This window comes from Benincasa hispida, chromosome 4 (assembly GCF_009727055.1).
Source record: "Benincasa hispida cultivar B227 chromosome 4, ASM972705v1, whole genome shotgun sequence".
Taxonomy (NCBI): Eukaryota; Viridiplantae; Streptophyta; class Magnoliopsida; order Cucurbitales; family Cucurbitaceae; genus Benincasa; species Benincasa hispida.
Genome location: NC_052352.1, coordinates 16,856,238 through 16,880,028, shown reverse-complemented (window position 1 = coordinate 16,880,028; position 23,791 = coordinate 16,856,238). Strand labels below are relative to the sequence as shown.

The window sequence follows — 23,791 nt, the reverse complement described above, 5'->3', positions numbered from 1 at the left end:
CTCTAGATCGTTCATTAAACTGGGATACACATGCTAGACCTTAAAGCATGGGCTTTTGAACTACACCCTAATGATAATGTGTGTGAGTTGTTGTTAGAGATAGAGTTCAAAACCAAGGGCCACTCTAATATATTCTGAATGATCTACACTACGTAAAGATTCAAGTCGTAAGACACCTTTTCTTATACATAGTGTTGTATAGATTGAAACTGCTCGATGAAAAACATGTTTCTTATGTATTTAAATTTTCAAGTGGGGGATTGTTGGTGAAAATTTGAGTTTTAAAAAGAAAAAATGGCTTTTGGGAATCTCATATCGGTTAAGTTGGGACGTGAATTTTCACTCATAAACTCCCATCTTGGATGTTGGGTTTGGGCCCAAGGGTACCCATATTTCAAAAGGAGTGAGAAGATAGACCAATGTGGGTATGGTGGAAATCCAATATGCACATCGTTGTTGTTCGGACAGAGAGGCAAGGCGTGTGTTTTATTATTTTTTAGAAAAAGTTATTAATTATTTTTATTTTATTTTATTATTATTTTTCAATACTTCACATGTCACGATGAGCACAGTCAAGTCTTCAGCGCACACATTCAATGGCTCCATGCAATTTGTGGCTCTGCACGTTCTGTGGCCGAGCGTTGTTTGAGTCTTTTCCTATTGGCTCTCTACACCTATAAAAGGCGCAAGCCTTCAGCCTCTCAAATCATCTCATTCATTCCTTCATCTCAAATTACTCTCTACTCTTCTTTCTCAACCTTCTTTTCCAGTTTTACATTTTTTCGATCATTTTTCGAGCAAATCAGTCTGAACAGTGTGAATTTCCAATCGATGACGGTGCATTTTCGATCAAGACCTTTTTTCTAGGTTGTTTTATCTTGGGGACAACATGGCAATACTGTTGACCTACTTGCACACTTAGGCAGAGCCACGAAATGTTTTAAAGATAGCGAGATCAGTGACCCAGTCCATAACGAGTTTTTGTTTTGTAGGTTTCACATTTCTTACGACCATCAGTTCCTGACTGTTTGCTGCTATCGAGGTTCACCATCGGAGGGTAGTGTGTTATAACAAAAAGACATTTCGATCCCTCAAAGAGAACACACAATGATATAATTAAGAAGAAAGCTTCTCCCAACAAATAGAATGATCTTTAGGCTGATTGTACTTCTAATTCATAAATACTACGTGTATTCAAACAATCCAAAGCATTATAAAATTAGAGTTTTCTTGGGATTCTTTTTTTTCATATCTATAGCATATATACATACTAGACTAAACTAAAGGTGAGTGATTGGGAGAAGATGACTTATTCTTTGTGGCTGTGCATTCATTTCGTTAACGTATATTTTTGCTCTGTCCATTAACTGAAATTTAGCCTAAATTGAAGATTACATGGCTAAATTTCTGCTAACAGACAGCTCAAAAATACACAGCAACACATTTCCAGCTCTTTTCTTTTTTCCATTTCTTTTGCCTGATGAATAAATCAGTTCAGTAATTTTTTTTCCTCTTATTACGAACAAACAAATTCGACATAGGAAAGAATGGGAGTCTGCTACATATGAATATTATATTGTATATTGTACAAGACTGGAACGACGATGTCCCATCCTTTCTTCCCATTCCAACTTCTCAAACTCTTTCCCAATATATAAATTATTAGATAAACCATTTTCCTCCTGTATTCTATTTCAAAAAACAGAGTGCGGCAAATATTATTAGCACTTCATTGCTTTCCCTTTTCCTTTTAAGGTGCCAGATTTTTTTGGCTCTAGATAATTAGAGAGAGGATAAAGGAGATATTCTATTAATTTTTTTCAAATTTCAAAAGCATGGTCTTTCGTTCTGATTGTTATTTCGAAATGTGGGTTTATTGTTAGCGTCCATATATGAATACATAGCTACTCTCAATCTCTCAAAAGAAGAATTACATATTATTGTAAATTAAGGGATATATATGTGTCTTAAATTATCGATTGACCCAAAAACTTTAAGCTAGTATATGAAGACAAATTGAGTAATCTATCTGATCATTCTCATCATTCTAAAAAGAAAAGAAATAATAATAAGAAAGAAAAAAATTCATCACACGGTATATTATAATTGGACAAATTGATAGATAGTAGTGAGTCTTTCTCCTATATGGTGACAGTCAAACTTTTGTCTTGTCGAGTAAATAAAAATATATAAAAATATTGAAAAACAGAGGGATGAGTGTTAGGAGTGGGAACAAAATTCCACATTGGTTAGGGAAGGAAGTGAGATATATATAAGTGAGGACAATTATCTCTATTGATATGAGACCTTTTGAGGAAAAATTAAAAGTAAAATGTTCATTATGTTCACTTATAATGTAATACATGAAAGAGACCGGAATATCGCCCAAATTTGACTAGCATTAACACATGTTTTCAATAGATTTTTTTTTTTTAGAATAGATGATATTATTATACAACAACAAGGGATCCCACAAGCCTTTTAGTAGTACAAAGTTTCTCTATAGTACCCTCTCTGGATATATATCTGGTGTTTCACAAAATAAAACGGTTGTAGTCTTGTGGGATTATTTCTAAGAAAGAGATTGAAGGAAAAGTAAGGAAGTAAAAAATATATATATAGAAATAATTCACTGGTATATGTGTGTTTGTGTGTATTTTTCTGAGAGAGAAAGAGAGATTTGGTTATAAAAAGAAGGTTGGCTTGTTTTATTTTTGCTCTCTCTGAGAGAGAGAAATCAAGGCTTGTAAGTGTGATGGACGAACATCTCGTAAGCCCATCAGCTGTGACTCATCTTCTTCAACATACGTTGAGAAGTGTGTGCATCCATGAAAACTCTCAGTGGATTTATGCGGTGTTTTGGAGGATACTGCCAAGAAATTACCCTCCACCCAAGTAAGCACAAAAACCAGTGGTTCCAAATTTATAATAATAATGTGTGTGAAGTATGAAAAATCATGATGACCCCGATAATTTGCATTGGTATTTTTCATAGCAGATGGGATGGTCAATGTGCTTATGACATATCAAGAGGGAACAGAAGAAACTGGTACGCTGCAGTTTTCTTGCTCCTATATATCCCTATAGCTAACTAATTTAATTTATGCAATTATACATTAACGTTGAGAAATGGCAGGATACTGGTGTGGGAAGATGGTTTCTGCAACTTCGCCGCCTCATCGGGTGCTGCCACTTCATCATCAGCCAGGTATATAGCCAATTGTCAGGGACTTCAACCGGAGCTCTTCTTTAAGATGTCGCATGAGATCTACAACTATGGAGAAGGGCAAGTTCAAGTTGTGATCAATTAAATTCAATTCCACCAGGTTTTCCTTTCTTCTGATCTCTTCCTATTCTACTGATCTGATATTTTTATCCCAGTTTAATTGGAAAAGTCGCGGCTGATCATAGTCATAAGTGGATTTACAAAGATACAACAAATGATGAAGAAATAAACTTGTGGTCGTCGTGGCACAATAACTCAGCTGACACAGTACTAACTATTATTACTTTAAGCGCATCTCTGTTTTGGTGCTAGTTAAAACCTCATTTTGCGTCTCTTCATGCATTTTTAACCAATATTTGCAGCAACCTAGAACTTGGGAGGCGCAGTTTCAGTCGGGCATAAAGGTAGAAGAGTAGTTTGATCTTCTAACTAAAACCATTATTTGTCCTCCTAACTAAGACCACTCAATTGTGTTGCAGACCATAGCTCTTATAGCGGTTCGGGAAGGAGTTGTTCAGTTAGGAGCTATTCACAAGGTTCTCTCCCTACTTTCTTAATTATAAAAATGAATCACTGCCAGTTGATTCATTAAATTGTAGGTAAGAAATGTATTTATATACTGATTAACTACTTTCCTGTTAACTTAATATATGTGTATTAAAGGTGGTTGAAGATTTGAGGTGTGTGGTGTTCTTAAGAAAGAATTTCAACTATATAGAAAGGATTCCGGGTGGCTTTTGCCACATCCGTCATCGTCGTTATGCCCTGTCAAGGTGGAGGGGTTTGGCGGGTCAGATATATGGCAACTCTCTGGAGGAGGAGGAGGAGGCTCTGGATATGAGTTCTACGATGGCCACTCCTACTTGAGCCATCAATTGAGAATAACTCCCTCCATGAGCAGTCTTGAAGCTCTCCTCTCAAAGCTACCTTCCGTGGTGCCGCCCAGCTCTCAGTCACCATCCCTGCCTCTCCAACAAAGGCCATTAGAATTCATATCCATGGAAAAGATGGCTAAGGAAGAGAATGACTACCAAGAGTTGTATGTGCCAGATACCACCACTTACATCTCCGCTTATCGCTATCATCAAAATCAACAATTTTAATTAGCTGCAATCGACATTCGCATGTCTTCCTACTTCTATTTACATTATTCGCGTTACCTATCCTTTGAAAGAGTAGTGAAAGGGGAAAACTAAATCACCCAAACCTAAATCTTGCCAGTATAATCAAAACAATAAAATGAATGATTGTTAGTGTTTAATCTGAAGGCCTGTCTATAAATCTATCACACTATGAGTTCATACTTTTGTCTTTTTGAAAGCATGAGAACAATGGGCAATCGCTATTTACCGGCAACAGGTTGCATCCGAAAACAATTAGGGGGCATTAACAGGGACATTAGCTCAATGGAATCTATAAAAGGTCAAAATAGGGTTCCTTATATCAGATGGCTTAATAAAACATGGTGCCAATAATCAAAACAAAAATATCAGATTGCAATAACTAGAAGAATTGTATAACTACCATAATCCTCAAAGATCTTATGGAAGACTATCTGATGGAAATTTCAGGTGAGCTCATTTTGACAATATGGAAATGAGCTAAAAATAGAAAGGTTACCTACTGCTATTATTATGTAAAGATAAAGCAACGAAGTAAAACAAGGCAGAAGCAGAAAGAGTGTGCGCAGATATTAATATAATCAAGGGTTCTTGATCTTGATCCTTAATTTGCGAGCAATTTGTGATCCTCTAGGATGAAGTGCTCCCATCTTGTTCGTGTTACACTGTTGAACCTCGACCCAGTTTATGAGCTTGAGTAATAGAGACTGAGGAACTTTCCTGACATCCTCGTCCCCCGCTCCCCTGGTCTTCGTCATACCCGCTTCCAATGCTTTCTCTACGAACTCCATGAACCACTTTCCAGCTTCCGTTTCAATCTGCTTTCCTAGTTTGATTGTGTCGCTCAAGCTGCACCATGATGTCATTGGCATTGGCATTGGCATCGGTGGCTTCTGATTTTCATCATTCTCATCACTATCACTGCTTTCCATTCCTAATTTCCCAACAGATAACGCTGTTGCTGTTTTTAGCTTCCCAAACTTGGTTTTCTTTTGCCCACTTCTCTCCGGACAAGCTGCCACGGATTTATACAACCCACACCTTCTTTTGGATAAACTTGACTCTGGATTATTGGAGTTGGGTGTGATCTCGCTTAGTATGGAGGAAGATTCTTGTTCCTGCTGTTGTTGCTTTTTGGAAGCCTGGTTCTGAGCCATTTCAGTAGCGGCTTGAATGGACACCATATCATTCACTGCCTGCGTGATTTGTTGGTGGAATTCAAGAAACTTGTCGAAACAGTTGGCGGGAGCATCGGCTCTAGCCCATTTGCTCAACCTAGAAAGCATCCTACACAATTACATACAACAAAGTATCCATCTTAGAATGAAAAAAAAAATAAACTGACACCGAGAATGGTGTTAGCTGTATAGCTGTACCTGAGGGATCTAACTAAAGCGTCCGTGGCAGTGGCACCCCTTAAGGCGTGGAGGGCGTTCTTCTGCGCTGTATCTCTCTGCTGCACAGCTTCCTTACCTAATATGCTGAGTTTTCCTGGTAAGTTAATGGGAAGAACGGTGACACTATCATCAGAGTCGCAACTCTTCAGCATGGGGGAGGTAGAGGCAGCCGGAGCTGGGGTTCTTTGATTTCGCAAGCTAGGGGGTGGAGTGACGCTCTTCTTTGCTGCAACATGACAACAAGCCAAAGAATAAAAATGAAAGATAATATGTTTCAAGGACAAAAGGCAAGGCAACAGCAGCATTTGAAAGTTTTAACAATAATGAATAGTACCTACAGCTGAGTTGAAGGGAGTTGGTGGTGAAACTCTTGGTTCTCGCTCGCGCACGCTCTTGCTTCTAGGGAATTTGGAAATGGAAGCACAGCTTTTCCTAAGCATTGAAGGAGCAGGGCTTTCGAGTTTACCCAACAGACCACCGCCAAAGGAAGACCGGATTCCGTTCTTGCCCCTCACCATGGGAGACATCATCAGGGAGCTAGGAGTTGCACGCTCCTTCACGGGGGTACATTGTTCAAAGTCCAGCGGAAGGGGCTTCAGAATCATGGGTGAAGAATTCCCATCTCCCGGGCACAGCCCTGTTCCTGTTCCCCAAGAACCCCGCCTCGGACCCGAAACCTTTGCCTTTGCCGCCTTTGATTTATCATCACATTTCTCCCCTTTCTCTCTTAAACCCATCAGCGGCTCTGGCGTTCCCACCAGAGGGTGGCGCCCCGGGAGTGGCTTCGCGCCTTTCACCACTGGGACGGGCGACCCAGGTTCCAATTTATCCACGTAAATGAATTGACCTAGTTGCATTTTGTTGCTCAGAACGAAATCGTCTTGATCCGAAGGCAGACTCACGTAGATTGAATGCGAAGAATCCGACACTTTGATATAGAATCCATGCTTCGGCCACAGGTTTTTCTCGTCCAGATCCGCTGGCACGATGTCCGTGACCTGCAACAGCGAGCTCCGGTGATCGCTCGTAGGTTTCACTCCAGAATTCATTCCATCAAGAAGCTTCACCAGAACTCCCGGTGCTAGACTCGCCATTCTCCAACCTCAAACTCAAAGAACTCAAAGAAACAATGAACCACTTGATTTCCCAGATTCTTTTATTTCGATCCCAATCACAATTAATGTTTCCGGCTTCTCTCAGTTGCTTGCTTTCATGGACAAGAATGATGGAAATGGCCGTTGCCAACGGAGGGCAATCGCAGGAAAAAGACCCAACTTTTTTGAATTTTGGACTTTGTAACGTTACTCAACGGTCACATGGACCCACGCATCTACTTCATTATAATTTCGGAGACTGCTGTGCTCAATCTCTTCTTCTTCCTCCTCTTTTTTTTTGCTAGGATATATATATATATATTAATAATATGATAAATGAAGCGCTTTTTGTTAATAAACAGGACAATAATTTATTTTCAAGAAAGAAAAATTGGGCGATGATTTTAAATTTTCTTTTTCTTTTTCTTTTTTGTAAAACTGTTTCATTATTTAGTATACCAAAACATTTTTGACAAGCATATCTTCACAAAGAGTAAGATATCCCTAAGAAATTTATCATTTGATTAGTATTTCAAGAAATTCAACGAAAATAAAATAAAATCAACCAAAAGCATAGATTTAATATTTATTTTAGAAATGGTTAAACTTTTAAATCTTCTACAAATATATAAAAACCAGCCTAGCTCAATTGGCATCTATGTGATAGAAACCACGAGACCCATTCGAATCCCCTACCCCAATTGTAATTGTACTAAAAAAGAAAAAAAAAATAGTGTACATTTTTCTTATTTGTATTTTATGTTATAGTTTTCAAAACAAACTTACTCAGAAATATTAGAGCAACCAAACAACTTAGTACCACAATCAAAATGCATTATACATAAATTCCAATTTAAGTTTAGGTCGTTAAAGTGAGTTCATTTTTTTCAAGCCAGGTCTTAGGATAAATTAGGGTTGACAACGGGGCCGGAACAGAATGGGGGAAGATCCCCCGTCCTTGACCCCGTAGGGGAAATTCCCTCCATCCCCACCCCCGTCCCCGCCATTTGAAGGCGGGGATGGGGCGGGGATTCCCGTCGGGAAACGGGGTCCTCGCGGGTCCCCATTCCCCATATTTTATATATATAAATATATATTTTATAAAATATTAAAATATAACTATATAAAATCGGGGTCGGGTTGGGACGAGGATACCATCCCCATCCCCGGATAGGCCCTCAAAAAAATTCCCCAGTCAAACCGAGGATTCCCCGGCCCGATCGGGATGGGCCCCGCAAAGAATTTTGCCAACCCTAGGATAAATCTTCATGAATGAAACCAACCCAAATCACAATAAATTGAAGACTACATTTAAATAAATATCTAAAAACTTTTAATTTTGTGTCCAACATATCCCTAAATTTTTTTAACATATAACTGAAAATTTAAAATTTCATTAATTTTATATCAAATAGATCAATTAGTATTATCAATTAATTTTTATGATTTTTTTTAAAAAAATCAACTTTTTAAAAAATTGAATATATATTGAGAATATATTAGATACAAAATTAAAGATTTGAAGATCTATTAGATACAAAATCAAACACAAAATTAAAAATTTAAACATCAATTAGATACCTGAAATTTTAAAAATCAAATCGACGTAAACGTGAAATTTATATTCAAGTTTAGTTTTCTTTTCAACTTCAACTAATAGATATTATTTTAAAACCCAAACCAAAATCATATGGATTAAAATAACTGCTCCCAATTATTCAAGTAGTCAACACCATTAGTTAAATTATTAAATGCATATTTGACAGCAACACAGCTTTACACTTTTACTTCAATAATCATAATGTTGCATTTGGATTGAAACCGAAATAAAACCAAAGTTGCATATCGAAAGAAAGAAAACTGGGTTAGAGGTTAGAGCAGAGCATATTCGATATAGGTTGGAAGAAATTGTTGGTTCCAAATTCTATTTGACCGGACCACGTTTCATATTTAAAAGCATACCTTGTTCTTGAAATTTTTTACCCTAAATCCACGTTTCATTGTTGGATTACTTTTACTCTATTTAAATCATATTTAAATATATTCAGATTTAGATACATTCTATCTGTTGCTTACATTGTATTCAAAAATATAAACTTAAAACTGGATCAGATACTAAAAACATACCCTCGGTTTGCTGATGATGCTCGTCTGTTTTGGACCCAAAACAGCCTGCTGAGAAAGTGAGGAATGGACTGATAAAATACTTATATAAAGTTTACGAAGAAAGAAATGTTAGATTGGGGTGTGAAGATCCCAATTCAAAAGTGAACAGAAATGTTTAAAATGAGCCAAACTCGCAGGCTAAATTGAGGGTCCAAAATGGCAGGACTTACTAGAGCAATATCACCATGGAATTTATACGATTCATTCTGCAACATCTACAGCCAACCGAATGTGGCAGGATAATCAAACTCAGTGACAAGGATTCATGGGAAGTTTCCTCAAACATCGAAACTAGCAATGTTTGGCTTAAGTTAAGATAATTGTGCAAGATATAACAATATAAAACAGTTCCCGATAATTCGTATGTCATTCCTGAGATCCCAATATCCTCTTTATCTGCAAAACTTTTTACCAACAAAAGCATATAGGGATATCCTGTCACCTGTCATCTCTATAATGGTTTGTTAACTAGGGAAAAGCGAGAGACAAACACTTCCTGATGTAGGAACATCCGAATCAATTTGCAACTAGCAAGCAATATAACCAAATCTTCTTCTCAGGGTTCAGTCTGGTATCTAGACTGGAGGCACCGCCCATGCTATAGAGGTGTAGCGAATCCTGTGTAACACCAAAAATATTTTTAAAAAAGAAGAAGAAAAGGAAAGAACATAACAAGTAAAACTCAAGACCTCTACACCTACAGGCTACAAGAACACAATCATAACATTTCTGTTTTCTAAATACATATCCAGTAAAATAGGTTTTAATAACTATTCATTATTTTACGGCTTTTCTTCGAGTCTGTTTTCATAGATGATCATTTTTTATGAACGAAATTTGTTTTTTCCTTCCAGAAATTAAAGTTGGAAGTAAAAGAGAACAATATTTGGGATGGTGTAAGTTAAGTAGTGGCATGAAAGTTAGGATGTAAAGCTGAAAATCTTCCAAGAAATTATTTGGAAATGCCGCTATGACCTGTGGGGTAATACTTGAATGCGGGAGTTCTTTCAATATTTCAGGTGCCCTTATGCATTTGGTTATCCTAAAAAATAATTTCAGCACCTAGCCGCTAAATCATCCAAATTCTCGTCCAAAAAGCTTAGTACCTAGGTGCTACAAACGTGAAGTTCCACCACAATACATCAACGTGTAGGCATTGACTTATGACGATAGGCACTGCTGCAATTTTGCTATAAAATTAAGATTAATTTACGGAAGGAGATAAGCTTTAGGAGAAAAAGGCTGAGATCAACAAAATCGATTTCAGTAAGCAAGAATACTCTAGGGACAAGAAATGAAATTCATGGAGCTAGGGATCATGATGGCAGATCCGGGGGCAAATGGCCTAGATGACAACAGTCTACTCCTTTCTCTTGAGTTTTCTGCTCTTGTTATGACTCATAAATTTGTTATGACTTCTGAGATTTTACAACCGATTTCTAGTGTTAATTTTATCATGAAATTCTAATTTTATACAGCTTGGGGATTGATGTAACCATCGAGTATTATGGATGGATTACATTTCTACTTTGATTAAATAAATTTGGATTTCTATTTATACTTTTAGGTCCTTCATGCCTTTAATCTATACTTGTTATGGCCCACGAATTCACTAATTTTAGACCAGAAAACTTACACTCGAGAGACTTGATTAAGCATCGGATTTGAAGAACATCACTGAAGGAATTTTAGAATAAAGAAATCTAGGAACCTTTTAGATAGACTATTTGACTCTTCTTGCAATTTCATTAGTTTTTTATTCCCACAACTTGATTTCTAGATAAAGATTCACACAAGTGATCAGTATTAGCAGAGCATTCAAGTAGGCTTAAAACCCCAATTCTCAAGAAAGACAATTCCTTAATTAATCATTACATTGAGTCTTGACATCGTACACCTTACAGAAGAGGAATTCGTACCAGGTTATTTATCTAATCCTTATCATAATTATTCTATTTCTAGGGTTAACGGAAATTGGGGTGAGGGTGATGTAGCCTACGAGAGACTAAATGAGAGATCTCCATGGTAAAGGAATTAACCTAGAATTTATCCAAGATTAACTAATTTTCTCTAACTCTCCCTACATCACGGAGTGCTTTGTGTTGTAAAGTAAGTTAAATAAAAGTAGGCTTACCATAACTTTTTGCAAAACCAATGTATGTGCTCATAACAACTGTCCAACTCATGGGATTAAATCACTACTTATCATGCGTATGTTTTATGGAATTGGTAGAAACTGATAATTAATCAATGATACTGAAGCAAGAGATACTGAATTAAAATTCCTGCACTAGCATCTTAACCTTACAAAAGTTTCTAAATCTAGATATTGAAGAAAACTATTCACACGTTAAAGAATACGGTCCATAAGTTGTAGGGAAGTTTAACAGCTCATGAAGTTAAATCATTGTTTGTCATTAGTATGTTTTCTGGAATTAGTAAAAACTTGAAAACGATACTGAAGCAGAAGATATTGATTCAAAAATTCTTGCACATGCATCTGATCAAGATTTCAAAGTCAACCGTATATGTATTGAAACTCATTCACAAACAAAGATTCAAACCCACGGGAAAATAGCAAAAAGAATCCAAGATCTTAAATTAAGTCTGCGACGTCCCAAAATTTTAAGGTAATTTTACAATTTGAGTATCTTGTGTTAATTGGGATTTTTTTGTATTTTGAATTTTTTTTAAGTTGGAATTTAGTTTGGGGAGAGGAAAAATAGATTTATGATTTTTTTATTTTTTTTGATAAAGGATGTTGGAGGTTTGAATTTAAGTTTAGAAGTTTGTTTGAGAGATTTAGGAGATTTCCTTTTTCGAGGGGAAAAGGGAATAAGATATTATTGAAAAGTAAAGAGGAAAGAGAAGAAATAAGACAAAGCTTACGTGAAAAACCTCAACACCGGTGAAAAAACCACGAAAGAAAAGCTTTTATTATTTTAATATCATACTTACAAGAGACCCCAACCTCATATATAAATAGAGTGAGGAGAAACAACTTTACTAACATAAGCTTCAAAAGTTTGTCTCGATAACCCTTTGGTAAGAACATCTGCGACCTGTTGTCCTGAAAGAACATAGGGAATACAAATAATGTCGTGGTCTAACTTCTCTTTAATAAAGTGTCTGTCAATCTCAACATGTTTGGTTCTATCGTGTTGCACTGGATTCTTGGCAATACTGATGGCAACCTAATTATCACAATACAATTTCATGAGACCAAGACTGTTCTGTTGAGGATCGGACAAAACTTTCTATAACCATATTTCTTCACACTCCCAGGCTTATAGCTCTATACTCCGCCTCGGCACTACTCCTGGCAACTATACCCTGTTTCTTACTCCGCCAGGTAACCAAATTTCCCCATACAAAGGTACAATATCCCGAAGTTGACTTTCTATCGATCACTGATCCTACCCAATCTGAGTCAGTATACGCTTCGATGCTCTGTTTGTCAAATTTTCTAAAAACTACGCCCTTTTCTAGGGTGGATTTCAAATATCTCAAAATTTAAGTAACCACTTTCATGTGTTCCTCATACGAACTCTGCATGAATTGATTTACCACACTCACAGCGTATGATATATCAGGTCTGGTATGAGATAGGTAAATCAATTTTCCCACAAGACGATACCTCTCTTTATTTACAAGAATTCCTTCCGTAGTATTTTTCAGTTTGCCATTAACTTCAATAAGAGTGTCAATGGGTTTACATCTAGTAATTCATTTCCTTTAACAAGTCTAGTGTATATTTCCATTGAGACACAGATATTTCTGCTTTCGATCCCGCCACTTCCATCCCCAAGAAATATCTCAAACCGCCAAGATCTTTAATCTCAAACTCGTTTGCCATCCTCTGTTTCAGCTTATCATTCTCTGTCGTATCATCCCCTGACAAAATGATATCGTCAACGTAAACCACCAAAACAGCAATCTTCCCGGACAATGATCTTTTGGTGAACAAGGTATGATCAGAATGCCCTTGAACAGACCCTTGGGATTTAACAAACATCAGGAATCTATCAAACCACACTCTCGGAGACTGTTTTAACCTATATAAGGACTTTCTGAGTTTGCAAACATGGTTCCCAAATTTTGCTTCAAAACCCGGAGGACTCATGTAAACCTCTTCTTCTAACTCACATTCAGAAAGGCATTTTTTACATCCAGTTGATGTAGAGACCAGTCCTTATTCGCGGCAACGAACAAAAGAACTCGGATTGTGTTGAGCTTAGCCACTGGGGAAAAAGTTTCTGAATAGTCAATCCCATATGTCTGAGTGAACCCTTTAGCTACTAACCTGGCCTTGTATCTTTCAAGCGTTCCGTCAAATTTATACTTCACTGTGAACACCCATTTGCATCCAATTGTTTTGTGACATTTAGGGAGGGCCACCAGATCCCAAGTTTTATTTGCTTCAACGGCTCTCATTTCTTTCATAACTGCCGCTTCCCACTCGAGAACTTCCATGGTTGTGTGCACACTAGTAGGTATTGCTAGAACATCCAGTTGGGTAGTAAATGCTTTAAAACCAGGAGACAAATTACTATAGGTTAGAAAGCTATGCATAGGGTACTTGGTGCATGACCTGGTTCCTTTCCGTAGAGGGCATATCAAGAATGGTATCATAATCGCCAGTTTTCTCCGGCCTCTTTCCAGTATCAAGGTACCGACTCTGCTCAGACTCCTGTGGCAAGTTCTCATCCTTCTGAGGATCTTCCAGTACCTCATTACCATTTGTAGTTTCAACCTTCTCTCAGCCTATCCTACCACCTTTTACACACCCAGACTTTCCTTCAAGGACATTCTCTGAAACAACAGGATCTTGAACTTGAGTCGATGCTAGTTCCGATTCTTGGACAGCTTCCAATGGGTCAACGGGGGTTTCCTTTCTGAGATTCTTCCTATAGTATGTTATCCAAGGCACCTGCCTAGTAGGGAGAACAAACACCAGGATCTCTAGACCAGATTCGGAACTAGGTAGAACAGGAACATTTGTATTTGTATCTAGATTAGGTTCATGGTTAAAGTCAATAGGTACGGAGTATGTGGAACTGTTAGTCTCTTCACTAGTGGTCTCCTCCTGAAGATGACTAACGGGAAAAAAAGGTTTATCTTCACGGAACATAACATCCATAGTGACAAAGTACTTCCTTGAAGATGGATGGAAACATTTATAACCCTGCTGATGAAGAGGATACTCGACAAATACACACTTTTGAGCTCGTGGGGCAAACTTAGTTTGGTGGGGACCGTGAGTATGGACGAAGGTTGTACAACCAAACACACGAAGAGGAACCTCAGGAATAAGACGCGTGGACAAGCAGGATTCTTTAAAACACTCGAGGGGTGTTTGAAACTTAAGAACGCGTGAGGGCATCCTATTAATTAGATGGATTGCAGTGAGAACAGCATCTCCCCATAAATACGATGGAAGAGACACAGGAATCATCAGGGATCGAGCAACCTCAATGAGATGGCAATTTTTCCATTCAGCCACCCCATTTTGTTGCGGAGTGTAAGCAAAAGAATTTTGATGGACAATTCCTTTTGAAGTCAGGAATTCCCGATGGGTGTGATTGACGAACTCACGTCCATTGTCACTCTGGAGGATGGCAATCTTCGTATCAAACTGAGTTAAGTAAAATTATTGGAAGATAGACACGACCTCAAACTTATCAGTAAGGAGATACACCCATGTAAGCCGGGTATGATCATCGATAAACATGACAAACCATCGTTTACCGAACAAGGTAGAGATGTTTGAAGGGCCCCAAACATCACTGTGGATCAGGTGGAAAGGCTGGGTAGGTTTATAAGGCTGTGAAACAAAGGTAACACGAGGCTGTTTAGCACGTATACAGACATCACAAAATAGAGAAGAAATATTCACATTATGGAATAAATGGGGAAACAAATATTTCATATATTGAAAACTTGGATGTCCAAGGCAAAAATGCCATAATAAATAATACTTTTCAAACATAGTAAATGACGATAAAAGACCCGTCCTAAACAAATTCCTAGTGGAAGCAACTTCAGAAAGGAAATAGAGGCCCCTGTCATATCGGACAGTGTCAATCGTTGTCCTCGAGCTCAAGTCCTGAAACAAACCAGCATCTGGTGAGAAGATAACTCTACAGTTCAGATCTTTTGTTATTTTACTTATTGACAACAGGTTGTAAGAAATCTTTAACACATGTAGTACATTTTGTAAAACTAATCCTTGAAACGGAGACAACCGACCTTTTCCTGCAATAGGAGCGAAGGACCTATCTACAATTTGAATCCTCTCATTTCCAACACTCGGACAATACGAGAGGAATCAATCAGATGAGCCAGTCAAGTGATTGGTCACTCCTGAATCTAGAATTCATAATTCATTGCCTTCAACAAAGAAACTAAAGGACTGAGTACCTGACTGAGCAATTGTTCCGACCCCTACGGTACCTGAGTCACCTGGGTTGGTCACCTGAGGTTGAACGGCCTCCTCAACAGATTCACTCACAAGAGCTCGGCCAGACTTCGATTTGTCATTCGAAGGGCAACATTTTCCATTAGGAGGTCGACCATGTAGCTTCTAGCACAGGTCCTTTATGTGCCACGGCTTCTTGCAATGTTCACATATTTGAGGTGTTTTGCCACTCTGCTTGTCGTAGTCCGATCCAAACGATTTCACCCCAAAGGCAGCTGACTCCATAGTGGTAACAGCAGAGCCATTCATAGTACCTGATCTATCTTCTTCCAACCGGACCTCTGAGCAGACCTCTATGAGAGACAGTATCGGCTTTTACCCTAGAATTCGACTCCAAACCATATCAAATTTTGGATGCAATCCCACAAGGAAGTCATATACACGATCAATCGCTTCTATCTTCGAATACTGAATTCCGTCATGTGAGCAATTCCAGATGATCTCCCGTCACAAATCCATCTCCTGCCATAATAAAGACATCTTGTTGAAGTATGACGTTACATCCACGCTCCCTTGTTTGCACTCATGGACCTATTTACGTAGAGTATATAGATGGGACGTGTTCTGCCTTCTAGAATATAATCTCTGGACCGCATCCCAAATACCTCGTGCAATGGCCGAATAGAGCAGGGGTTTCCCAATCTAAGGTTCCATGCTACTGATCAACATCGAGCAAAGTAACGAATCCTCTCCTTTCTAGACACGCTCTTGGGGATCCCCAGGGCTTGGTCGCGGTATTTCTCCAGTCAAGTACCCGAATTTATAGCGCCCTTCAAGGACCATTTTGACGGTTTGGGACCAGGAGAGTAATTTTGGCCATTCAGTTTTTCTCCTGTGATCATCCCTGCAAAGTTTCTTATAGTCCCAGACAAAAAATTAGTAGTAGGAAGAGTAGGAAACATTGTTACCGGATTTTCTAAATGGATTGGAAGAATGGAAAATTCAGTCATTCAATTTTGCCCCAAAAGTTGTCATTTGTTGTTGGAGACTTGCCAACTGCTATTGGAGTTCCCCATGGGATTCTGATCTTGAATATTTTTGTCCATAGGAGACAGGAATGGAATTCTCTCCCATGGATTCGATACCGAGGTTAAACCGAATAAACATGCGGGAGGTACTGTCCACAATGTTGCTGCTGAACAGGTGCAGCCGGCGGAGCTCCGATCGGGTACAGACCACAAGGCTCGACGCTGCTACCAGACAAAGCCGCGATCGAGTAGCACGAGAATGGCTCGAGAGCGATCAGCTGGTTGCTGGAAGCAAGAAGAGCTCTGATTGACTGACCTGACCCAACTGGGTTGCGGCTGCTTGATGGCGCGGCTCCAGGGACTACGAGTGGTGCGACTACTAGGTTGAGGGCACTTGGCGGTTGTGCTCCAATCCACGGCTGTTGTTGCACCGGGTTTAAGACCGTCCGGAGATACCGATCCGGCCGCCTAGATCACGGCCATATTAGACGTGTCTGCCATTGTTCCATCACCTAGCAAGTTTGAGGTCTAAATTTCTTCTATCGGGTCTAGGGTTTCATCACCTTGCTCTGATACCATATTGAAAAGTAAAGAGGAAAGAGAAGAAACAAGACAAGGCTTACGTGGAAAACCCTAACATAGGAAGAAAAAACCACGAAAGAGAAGTTTTTATTATTTTAATATCATACCTTCTCGGATATAAATAGAGTGAGGGGAAACCCAAATTTAGTAGGCATATAGTAAAAAGACAAAAATGCCCTTAGGGCTAAACCACCATATTTCAACATATATATATATATTTCATGAGGAAATTAAGGGTTTTTAAAAACAAGAGAAGGTTTATTTAATTATTTTAGAGTTTAGGGTCTGAAAAGAATTTTTATTTATTTATTAGAGTTGCCTCGATCAACGTGCAAGGCTAAAAAAAAAAGAGAAATCCCCCCTCCCGTTTCTCTCTTTTCTTTTGTTGCTCACATGCCACAGTCGAGTCGGGATCCCCCACGCCCCACCACCGTCGCCTCGTCCACTAGCCCCCAGTCACCATCGCCTTGCCAATTAACTCCCTTGCATGCCAGCCATCATCCTGTCTCTTATACACATCTAGATGTGTATAAGAGACAGCTCCCTTGCATGCCAGCCATCATCGACTAGATCGAGTCGTGGTTGTTCCATTGCCGCTCGCCACCGTTGATAGCCACGCATTCGCCGCCAATCAGCCCCACTAGTTGTCATGTCTTCACCGGAATCTTGAGGTTCGAGTAAGTTTTGGGGTGTTTTTGAAATGCCCATTAAGATTGGTTTAGGTTTTGGCCAAGATTTAACCTACCTGTGATGTTTTTGAAGGTTAAGTTGGAGTTCGGAAGGCACCTATTTCATGGCCACATATTTTTCCGGCTAAGGAATGGGAAACCTTTCTCTTGTTACATATTCTCGTCACTATCCAGCAGCTTCAACAAGGGTTTTGGATGGTTTTGTATACTTTTGGGTAAGTTGTTGGTCATTGTTGTGGGTTCCTTTTAATCTTGCATACCAACTAGGATTTTGTTTTAATTTTGGGTTTCATGTTGATTTAGGAGGTGGAGGTGGAGGTTTAAGCTGCTGTCCGTTTGAGTTAAAAGCTAATTTTGGTGATTTTGGTAAATCTGGTAAGACATTAGGGTTTCACCATCTTTATGGACTGGGTTAGGCTGCTAACCCTTAATTTTGGTTGTGTTGGATTGGGTTATGCCTTCATGATTGAAATTAAATTTGTTTTTTTCTTCTCTAGTGTTTGATTCAGGATTCGTAGTGAAGGAAAGGATATCCTTGCGTGATTTAGCTTAAGGCGAGGTAAGTTACCTACTGCCAGTTTGCTCTCGAACCTAAGTATGTGTTAAGTATTGATTCCCATGTTGCCCTGGAATATTATGACATGTTTGTTGGTCAGTTGGAATTGTGGAAGCTTATGTTTATGCCATGGAATTTTGATATTATGTATTGCTACAGTGTTTGATTGATGGATGAATTGTGAGACTGTTTTGAAACTTAAGCATGATTTAAGACTTTGATTGTACGCTTATGCCTATGTGAGACTGATAGTGACTGTTAGCATTTTTATCGAGCTATGAACATCGCATGTTGCATGTTGTAAGCCTTCGGGCTCACACCTTATGCCTATATACGATGCTCCCCTTGGGATCACCACTTATGTTTATGACTGTATCCCTCTGGGGTCACTACCTATGAAAACGTGCCATCGAATTCACCCCTGATGCCTATGCCTATGCCTACGATGCATTTAGTGCACTTAAGTCCCGATAGGAAAGCTAACAGTTCACCTAGTGGCCCAATAGTGGGTCGCTTACTGGGTATATTTATATACTCATCCTTTTCTCCCCATGTTTTTTTTTCAAGTAAAGGTAAAGACAGAATGGCAAATAACAAGAGGGATCCATGACCCAACTATTGGGACATGATAATGCTTCCGCACTTACGTTTTTATTTATTTGATATGTTTTGGTTTAGGAGTCTAGCAATTAAAACTCTTAGTTATTTCAATTATTCATTTGTTAATTTATTATTTACTAAATTTATTTTTAAATTAGAGTGAGGGGTACCCCAAACGGTGTTTTCGGGATTTTATTAATTGAACTTTATTTAATGAAATAAAATTTTTAATTCTTTTATTTAATTTTCAAGAGGAATTTATTGTCAAGCATATGCATGCATATAGTAGCACCCTAGAAGTATAATAGAAAGTTGGGTCGTTACAAAGTCTAATCAAACAATTAGTTTTCGAGTAGCAGTAATTTAACATAGAAACAGAAATTAAATGTCAGAACACAATTGCATGGCATTTCTATAAATCCATCACACGTTCTTTTTTTCCTCCTTTTTTGATATAACTTTAACCGTGCAGTTAAGCTTCTAATAGTAGCAGTAATTTAACATAGAGGCAGAAACTATAGATTAACAAACAATTGGAAGGCCTCTTGATCAGTTGATCACACGATGAGTTCATACTTATGTCTCTTTGGAAGTATGAAAACCGGGAAATCCCTATTTACCGTAACAACAGGTTGCATCCGGATAAATGGGGGCACAAGAGGGACATGATTACCTCAATGGATTATGGAATCAATAAAAAGTCAGAATACGGTTCCTAGAGTATAGGTGGTTTAACATAACATGTGTCAATTACCAGAACAGGAATATCAGATTGCAATAAGTTGAAAAATCGTACAACTAGAATAAAACTCAAAGATATTAACATCTTATCGAAGAGTATATGTTGGAAATTTCAGGTGAGCTAATTTTGATAATATAGAATGAGCTAAAAGCCTAAAACTAGAAAGGTTACCTTCAGATAGATAACCCCAACTGTTGTTATGCAAAGAAAGCAACGAAGTAAACAAGGCAGAAGCGGTAACACTGTGCAATGGCATTAGAGACTGCACGCTTGATAACTCCACTGGAAGCCTAAAGAAGCAGCGACATTTAGCATAAAAACAGTGAGTCGTCACGATGATTGTCTTCAGTAAGTAGAGAAATGCATAGAATCCCATAAATTGACTGTGGATGTGTAAAAATAGATCAGCCAACCCAGTAAGTGTACTTGGGTCATTAATTAGATTTTAGAAATAAAAAATAAACTATAACCTCTTTAGGGATATAGAATCCGAAATAACATGGATTAAATCCAAGAAACTAGTAAAAAATAAAATAAAAAAGTTGTGGCAATTGAAATTGAGAAACACCAAATCCTGGAGCCGGAGAAGATGACATTACATTACTGATTCATATAGTTCCAACATACCTCCCGATCGGAAAGGAACGAAGCCCAAAAAAGGGGGGGAAATAATTTTTAAAAAAAAAAAAAAGAAAAAAAAAACCTGAAGTTGGTAAGCTTCTGAACATAGAAGCGGGAAGATGCGGGCGGTTTTGCAGAAGGAAGTCCGGCAGACATAGTAGGTTTGGACACAAAATGAGACGCGGAGGGAGAGGAGGAGGAACGGTGAAGGAGAGTTCTAGCGGAAGAGGAGGAAATTCGTAGGGTTTTCCAGGAACAGCAAGCCGCCATATTCCCTTGGCTATCTGTTTCAAACTTTCAAGATTCGAGTCAAAATTTGGAAGTGAAGAAGACGAGCGATCCGGTAGAGTCGTATACCCTGTGGGCTGGGACGAAAACTAAACCTATGGAAATTCCTTGGGCTGTTCGAGACTGGGCCTGCGCCTGCCCCCAAAATTGTCTGACCAATTCCAAAGATGTTTATGCACAGCCTACATAAATTTTCTTCATTTTCTTCATTTTCTTCATTTTCTTCATTTTCTTCATTTTGACATGAATAATTTATTATTTTACACAACAAAAAATCTCGCTCGATTTACTTTTTTTTCCATCCCCTTGCCATTTAGTTCTTTTACATAATAATGGTAATACTAATAGTAAAAGACGCAAGTAAGAAAAGTTTTTGGCGGTTATAAACTTACCAAAACAGTCATTTTTTCAAAACAATTAAAAAAGTAAATGTGAAAATTATTCTCTCATAAAAAAAACAATAATCAACCAAAAGTTCCCAAGGAGATAATAATATATATTTGATATATAAAATACAATAAATTCGATATACATTTGAATTTTCTAAAAAAAAAGAATATATTTGATAAGATAATGTGTACAATATATTATCTTATATACCGAACAATATATGTAATGCATATTTACATTTTTACTATATTTGTAAACACATCAAAGGAATCATGGTTGTGATGTATATTTATATTTTTATGTATATTACCAATATAGATTAATATTCAATTAAGAATATAGAAGAAAATAAACAGATCTTCTAAAATGGACACATTAATCTGAAATATTTTGCATTAATGAATATCCATCGAAATTAATAAATAACAAAAATAAAGTCAAAATTTGAAATTGATGTTAATAAAGAAAAAGAATCGGATATTTCACAACTTTTGAAATATTGTTGAAAATGTTAAATTTGTCCAAAATTAAAACTAAAATCTCTAAACGAAATTATTCAAAATCTATCACATTTACGAAATATATGATATACGAAGAAAAAAAACTCAATTCGATGGGAGAGGATTTGTACAATGGTTTACTTTTATGGCATATTTTTTAATTTGTCCCATGTAAATCTAATTAGAGAAAATTTTGAATTTGTTGGAATATGTATCTTTAGTTCTTACCATTTTAAATTTGTCATTCTAGTTTTTAAATTTTCAATATTAGATATATAAAGTCTCCTATATAAACAAAACAGTTTAAATTAACAAATATTTCTATTTGAATTTTTTACTTGCTAATATGGCTTGCTGACCAAGCTTATTATTAGATTTATATTCAATTTTTTTTCAATGGAGAAAGAAAAAAAGCATATTATCACATGATTATAGTTTACCACAACCAATACTTGTGGCACTTCGGCGATCTTACCTTCAAAGATGCACTAAGTAAGCTTTGGAGAATGTTTATGTTTTGCTAGCAACAAAGAGACCAAAGAAAAGTTAGGACAAACTCAACGAGATAAGTAATCAAGGAGAGAGAGAGCACTTGTCGTGAGTGAATGAGAAAGCTATTATTAGGTTTTTCAACCTTGTGTTACAAAGGAGTCCCTTTGAGGTATTTAAAGTCCTCCACCTCCTCAATGGATGGTGAGGATTGATTTGATCCAATGATTGTAATTGGTCTTCTAAACTTTTCTATACAATTCTAAACAATTCTGTACTTCTCTATACATGCTATAAATGTTGTAGAATCTTTTGGAAGCGTCTAGAATATTTACACCCCTTTATTGGCCAAGTCCATAAACCTTTTGGACTAGGCCACTCCATCTTGGACATACTTCTTGGATTTGGGCAAAGCCTTGAAAATTTGTTGGGTCATAACACCCTCCCCCACTCAACTTCACGGTCCTCATTCTGTCCTACTCTTTCTAGTGCTTGTTTGCCTCAGGGAATTGTCAAAGTAAGTTTTCTCATTCCCAACTAACCTCACTTTTCAGGAAGACCATGCCATTTCACCAAGTACTCGGTGTAGTTGGGAACTCCTCTCCTACTTAACTTTCAATCTACCAAGACTTCTTCAACTTTTTGGTCGAATTCTATTACTACCGCATTGGAGCTCACTTAGACTCACTTCGACTTGGATCATCTTTATCTCCATGAAAAGGCTCCTACATGCTTACATGGAAGACATTATGAATCTTAAGCTTTGGAGGAAGTTACACTTGGTATGCAGCCTTCCTAACCTTTTTGGTGATGGGGAATGAGCCTTCATACCTTTGAACTAAGCCCTTGTGCACCAAGCGAATGGACTTGATGTAAAACCTGAACCTTAATTACTTTAAGTAAGAGTAAGTAATGAGATGTCTCCTAATGAGTTAAATGAAGCCATATTTTAGGAGGGTTAGAGGATGGAAGCAAGAATAAATAAGCTCTTGTGTAGCTAAGTGTAAACCCCGAATTCTAAGTTCCTAAACAAGTAAGTTTAGCTAAAGGAATGATATATTAAATATTTAATAAGTGAAAATTCTTGTTATTTATATAAGTTGTGGAGAACGGAAAAGAAAAACACATTAAATAAGGAAACTCACTTATTGGTTTGGCACGTGGAGGTTAATCTTTGAATTCGGGAGGTGGCAGGAAGATTAAAAGGAAGAGGAACTTCGAAAGCTTGGTTTCGACAATCTACATGAGCAAATTTAGTGAAATCGGTGTCATTTGAAAGCTGGGAGAATCTAGTTTTCAAGGTTGTCATGCGGAGAAAGATTGCAGGAGAAGAAGAACAGAAAGTGATGAAATTAGAGAAGAGACAGAATCTCAGGTTAATCAAAGCCCGAGGTAAAGATTGGAAGCTCTAGGCCAAACTATAAGGAATGTTTGGTTGAAATTTTAAGGTAAGAAAGAGAAGGAAGTTTCTTCAAAAAAGGTTTGGATTTTGAGTTATGAATTTTTAAAGTTGTAACAGAGAATCTATGCATAAGCAGACAGCTGCTTGGGAAGAACAAGCAAACAGCTCACCGTGGAGATTATAGCGAGATTTTGTGATGAGGATCTCGCTCTATAAGGAAATCTCGCTAGAAATTGGGCTGAATCTCGCTGGAAAGGTGAGTATCGCTAGGATGAAAGGATCTCACTCATGAGGAGGATCTTGCTCATGAGAACCTCGCTCATGAGAAGAATTCACTCATGATGAGTATCTCGATGGTAAAGCTGTCTTTGATGATGAAAGTTCTATTTGAGGTATTTTGCTAAGAATTCTAAGTAGTTTAATCGGGAATTATGTCCTTTCAGGCCAAAAAGAGCTAGGAGAGATGTATAACCCGTTAAGAG

The 23,791-nt window shown here is 37.7% G+C and overlaps 2 protein-coding genes, 1 long non-coding RNA gene and 1 pseudogene across 5 annotated transcripts; 1 reads left to right on the top strand and 3 right to left on the bottom strand.

The window, feature by feature from the left end:
* The first annotated feature begins 2,588 nt into the window (after positions 1-2,588).
* Positions 2,589-4,392, top strand: LOC120076803 (annotated as a pseudogene).
* A 328-nt stretch (positions 4,393-4,720) lies between these two features.
* LOC120076802 lies at positions 4,721-7,149 on the bottom strand. Its single transcript, XM_039030722.1, has 3 exons — positions 6,079-7,149; positions 5,724-5,970; positions 4,721-5,634 (listed from the first exon to the last, which is right to left on the bottom strand). The coding sequence occupies exons 1-3, from the start codon at positions 6,836-6,838 to the stop codon at positions 4,929-4,931; spliced, it is 1,713 nt and encodes a 570-aa protein (XP_038886650.1). The 5' UTR covers positions 6,839-7,149; the 3' UTR covers positions 4,721-4,928.
* A 1,885-nt stretch (positions 7,150-9,034) lies between these two features.
* LOC120075707 (protein NUCLEAR FUSION DEFECTIVE 6, mitochondrial) lies at positions 9,035-22,043 on the bottom strand. 2 transcript variants are annotated; one of them, XM_039029322.1, is made up of 4 exons: positions 21,894-22,043; positions 20,323-20,710; positions 19,791-20,002; positions 9,035-9,622 (listed from the first exon to the last, which is right to left on the bottom strand). In XM_039029322.1, exons 2-4 carry the CDS (start codon positions 20,508-20,510, stop codon positions 9,603-9,605), a joined length of 420 nt encoding a protein of 139 aa, XP_038885250.1. In that variant the 5' UTR covers positions 20,511-20,710; positions 21,894-22,043; the 3' UTR covers positions 9,035-9,602. The 2 variants fall into 2 exon arrangements, with proteins under 2 accessions (XP_038885250.1, XP_038885251.1); XM_039029323.1 differs by lacking the exon at positions 21,894-22,043 and having other exon boundaries at positions 19,791-19,909.
* Positions 11,919-16,772, bottom strand: LOC120075708. Of its 2 annotated transcripts, none has more exons than XR_005481386.1 (2): positions 15,254-16,772; positions 11,919-15,110 (listed from the first exon to the last, which is right to left on the bottom strand). It is a non-coding gene; the product is annotated as an uncharacterized LOC120075708 (long non-coding RNA). The 2 variants fall into 2 exon arrangements; XR_005481387.1 differs by having other exon boundaries at positions 15,425-16,772.
* Positions 22,044-23,791: the final 1,748 nt, after the last annotated feature.

Excerpts from the sequence above, each read along its gene's own strand:
- LOC120075707 (XM_039029322.1), bottom strand. The coding sequence starts at position 20,510 with ATGGCGGCTTGCTGTTCCTGGAAAACCCTACGAATTTCCTCCTCTTCC. Across the intron at positions 20,003-20,322 it reads CAGAAGCTTACCAACTTCAG|TCAATTTATGGGATTCTATG; the intron begins GTTTTTTTTTTC and ends ACACATCCACAG. Across the intron at positions 9,623-19,790 it reads TTGGGGTTATCTATCTGAAG|GATTCGCTACACCTCTATAG; the intron begins GTAACCTTTCTA and ends GGTGTTACACAG.
- LOC120076802 (XM_039030722.1), bottom strand. The coding sequence starts at position 6,838 with ATGGCGAGTCTAGCACCGGGAGTTCTGGTGAAGCTTCTTGATGGAATG. Across the intron at positions 5,971-6,078 it reads TCCCTTCAACTCAGCTGTAG|CAAAGAAGAGCGTCACTCCA; the intron begins GTACTATTCATT and ends GTCATGTTGCAG. Across the intron at positions 5,635-5,723 it reads GCTTTAGTTAGATCCCTCAG|GATGCTTTCTAGGTTGAGCA; the intron begins GTACAGCTATAC and ends GTAATTGTGTAG.